This window comes from Schistocerca nitens, chromosome 6 (assembly GCF_023898315.1).
Source record: "Schistocerca nitens isolate TAMUIC-IGC-003100 chromosome 6, iqSchNite1.1, whole genome shotgun sequence".
In the NCBI taxonomy this organism is placed as follows: domain Eukaryota; kingdom Metazoa; phylum Arthropoda; class Insecta; order Orthoptera; family Acrididae; genus Schistocerca; species Schistocerca nitens.
This window is the reverse complement of record NC_064619.1, coordinates 703,378,811-703,383,243: the sequence shown is the minus strand read 5'-3', so window position 1 is coordinate 703,383,243 and position 4,433 is coordinate 703,378,811. Positions and strand designations below refer to the sequence as shown.

The 4,433-nt window shown below is 33.3% G+C and overlaps 1 protein-coding gene across 1 annotated transcript; it reads left to right on the top strand.

The window, feature by feature from the left end:
- The first annotated feature begins 316 nt into the window (after positions 1-316).
- On the top strand, positions 317-4,011 carry LOC126263579 (uncharacterized). Its single transcript, XM_049960672.1, has 3 exons — positions 317-543; positions 704-2,355; positions 3,821-4,011. The coding sequence occupies exons 1-3, from the start codon at positions 317-319 to the stop codon at positions 4,009-4,011; spliced, it is 2,070 nt and encodes a 689-aa protein (XP_049816629.1).
- Positions 4,012-4,433: the final 422 nt, after the last annotated feature.

Below are 4,433 nucleotides of genomic sequence, written 5' to 3'. Positions count from 1 at the left end.
CAAACTCTACTGATGTATCTCACTTAAGTAATTGTGATTTTGTCGTGCTTCTAGGTGGTTCAAACGATATATATAGGAATGAAACAAAAGGGTTTGCAAAAGAAATGAAGGAATGCTTAAACAACCTATTACATACAAATGTACTCGTTAACATTCCTCATCGTTATGATTTGCCTTCCTGGTCCTGTGTCACCAAGAAATTTACATTGCAAACAAACTGATATCAGAAATATGTTCTACATTTCATAACGTAGAGATAATTGATACATACAATTTAAGAAGAAGATTTCATACAGCTCATGGACTACATTTAAATATGTTAGGAAAAGACCAAATAGTAGAAAAACTCCGAAATCATATCCTGAAGAAATCAGCCCCAAGTATCAAGATCGCCAAACAACCACAAATTACAAAATGGTTTAGGCCAAAAACAGAAGCTTTGATGGAAGCAGAACTGTGTCAACCACTCAAAACAATCTCTGCTACTGAAAATCACATGCAAGAAGCCACACACAAAAATAAAATCTCGGCCAATTTTTTAGGGTAAGTGCTGTGTCAGAAATACCTTTAGAAAAGAAATTAATTAAACCCTTAACTGAAAAGTCACAAAGTCCATCATTTCTTGTATTACACCATAATGTCCAGTCATTCAGAAATAAGATTCAAATGCTGGAAGTGTTACTTCAGTCTCAAATAAATCCAGATGTAATATGTATTACCGAACACTGGCTCTGTCTAAAGAAGAAATTCAGTCAACCTCTATTCCAAGGTACTCATTAACAAGCTTTTATTGTAGGAATTTCTCCACACATGGCGATACTGCTATATTTGTAAAGGACCAGATAAAATTCAGTGAGGTAGGCCTAAATGAACAGATTGCATTATCTGAAGATAAGGAATTTGAGCTTTCTATGGTTAAGCTGCCTGAACTAAACTATATAATTATAAATGTATACAGAGCACCAAGTAGTAATATTCCAAATTTTATGACCAAATTAGTTCTGCTGAATAGTGTCAGCTCATTAAATATGAGAATAATACTTTGTGGCGATTTTAACATTGATTTATCAAAAAACAGTAATGCTAAACTTGATTTGTTAAACATGACCAAATCCTTTAATATGATCCCCACAATACACTCTTCAACAAGATCAACTGAGCATACTGATTCAATAATTGATCAAATCTTCATAACTGATGCTGGTTACAAATTCACTGGCGAAGTACTGAGCATGGGATACAGTGACCATGATGCTCAGCTACTGAGCGTTGACATGGAAAATAGTAAAATCAGCCCCAAAAAAGTATTTCAAAGAAGAAACTTTTCAGATGGCAATATTAGGATTTTTAACTTCCTATTAGCTAAGGAAAATTGGGACAGTGTTTACATGCAAACAACTGTTGATAATATGTTCTTAAGCTTCCATAACACCTTCCTTTATTACTTTAATACAGCATTTCCTTTTGAAACAAAAACTTCAAGCAATCAAAATAGAAAGTCGTTGGTAACAAAAGGAATCAAAATTTCTAGTGAGAGAAACAGATTTCTCCAATATTGCTCCAAAAAATACATAGTCACTGAAGAATTTTCTGACTATTGTAAAGCCTACAAAAAAACTTATCTTACAGTGATTAGACAGGCAAAACTTTTATGGAATGACAATTTCATAAGAAACTCTTCAAACAAAATGAATGCTATGTGGAAAGTTATTAAAAAAGAAACTTGTAGTTCAACACCTAAAAAGGAAAACATTTCTCTAACACTTAATGACTCTAAGGTCACAGATCCATACACAGTTGTAAACAAGTTCAATGAATATTTCACCTCACTAGCAGAAGATCTCATTCAGGCAAACTGCAAGGTATCGTTCTTCAATTCCACCAATGCGTCAAACAGCACTAATGCTACAATGTTTGTTTATGAAACAAACCCTGATGAAATTAGGAACATAATAAAATTGTTACCCAATAAAATCTCTAGTGGCTATGATGAAGTACCTGACCTCATATTAAAGGTGTGTGCTCCCCATATAGTAAAGCCATTATCAACCATCTACAACCAACCATTAAAAACTGGCATTTTTCCAGATGCTCTCAAAATAGCTAAAGTCTCACCATTACTAAAGAAAGGTTCCCCTGATTTAGTATCCAATTATAGACCATTATCCATATTAAGCATCTTTTCAAAAATCCTGGAAAAACTTTTTTATGACAGGCTTATAAATTTCATAAAAAACCACGCACCAATCAGCATTCAACAACATGGTTTTAGTAAATCTTTATCCACCCAGACAGCAATTTTTGAACTGTTGGACCACATACTGAAATCAATTGACCAACATAATATAGCTGCAGGTATCTTCTTAGATCTCTCTAAAGCCTTTGATGTACTAGATCATAAAATACTGCTTGCTAAATTGGAAAGAAGAGGAATAAGATGTGTGGCTCACAACTGGCTATGCTCTTACCTACAAAACCGCAGACAGAAGGTATCACTTCAATATGATATTAATGTACAGAATAAAATAAATAACACAGTTTTCCTCTCGGATGAAAGAACAATAAGATATGGTGTTCCCCAGGGTTCTGTTCTAGGGCCATTACTTTTCCTCATTTACATAGATGATCTTGTTGAACGTATGAGCCCACAAAAGACTATCCTGTTTGCTGATGATACAAGCATAGTGTTGACTGGATCTAGCCCTGAATCCCTTCAGACAATATCTGATAACTCTATGAAAAAACTTTCTGAGTGGTTTAACAAAAATGGCCTAATTGTTAATAGTGGGAAAACTGTATGTATCAACTTCCATCTAATTCCCACATCCAATCAAAAAACTATCCAAGTAAAGTTAAATAATGATAAAATTGAAAATGTAAAAGCAACAAAATTTTTGGGTCTATGGGTCCAACAAAATTTAAAATGGGACACACATATAAACAACTTATCAAAGAAACTCTCATCATTGTGCTATGGACTAAGAATACTAAAATCTACTACAAGTAAATCCACACTAATGCAAGCATACCATGCGCAGTTCCACTCATTGCTCCGCTATGGAATCATCTTTTGGGGAAATTCAACTCACAGCACAAATATATTTAAACTACAAAAAAGAGCACTGAGGATAATCTGTGGCCTCAAAAAGCTGGAATCCTGTAAATGTCAATTTATAAAACTTAATGTTCTAAGCATCCCATCCCTATTCATTCAAGAAACAATCCTATTCACCAGGGAATACCTCTCAAGAACAGGCAAATTAATCCAAAACAATGATATACACGCTCATTATACCAGAGGGCAATCTAATATCCATCAAATTTTTTCAAGGACATCATCATACCAAAAATATATAACTCATCTGGGTGTCGTATTACACAATAAAATTCCAGAACAAATAAAAACTGCTCCAGATCCAATATTTAAAAATAAACTAAAGGCATTTCTGACAAAGCACTGTTTCTATTCAGTACAAGAATTCCTGGAAATGAAAAATTATAAAGTTCCTTTGTAAAATACTGTGATTAGAGTAAAACATTCTGTAGGCAAAATAATAACCTAATTTGTACTATACACAACTATGTTTCAGTTTCACTTCCCAAAATTTTTTAACTCGCTTTTTGAATGTAAAAGTACACATTCTATTAGTATTAAAACTTAATTGTCTGTGAAATCTCAATGTTAATTTCATTTTTAATGTAGTTTTTAAATGACATTGTCCTTCTGTTGTGTTTCCAGCCGACATTTTCACTATTCTGTAATCTCAGTGATTATTTGTGTAAACCTAAAGTAGCACTACATTGCCTACATGTTTCTTAGTTCCCTATGTAAATTGTTTGTATTCTCTGTATGTGAAGTTACTATATTCATCAATGAAAAATTTTGTGTACATTTTTTTAAATGGCAGTCCATTGCCTATTTTTTTTTCTCCAAACTACATATTGTTAAGAAAAATGACTTGTCCTATATCATGTGTACTTTGTACAATATGTGATCCACAGGATAAATAAATAAATACAATACAATACAAAACAAGACGCTGGCCATTGTGCATGTTTTATGCCATTTTGAACATTGCTGGTATTTCAAGAAGGATATTTCTCAAGTAACTTCGTTTGGAACTCATAAAACCACACATGGCACAGAGAGCTAACCAGAAGAATCTCCCGAGCAACATTCGACAGCTGGCATCACGTCTATCTGGGATTACCATTGACAAGGAAGTTGTTCCAGAAGGAAAACGAGGTCATTGTTATAAATGCAAGGACAATAAAACAAAATATTTTTGTAAAAGTTGTGGAAAGTGGCTGTGTGGCTCTCCCATTCTGTACAGTTATGTGAAGATTGTGCAGAAAATACAGATCAGTAATATGTATAAGAGAAAGCATTTTTATTAGATTATGCTATGCACTAAAATGTATAATATTTTGTA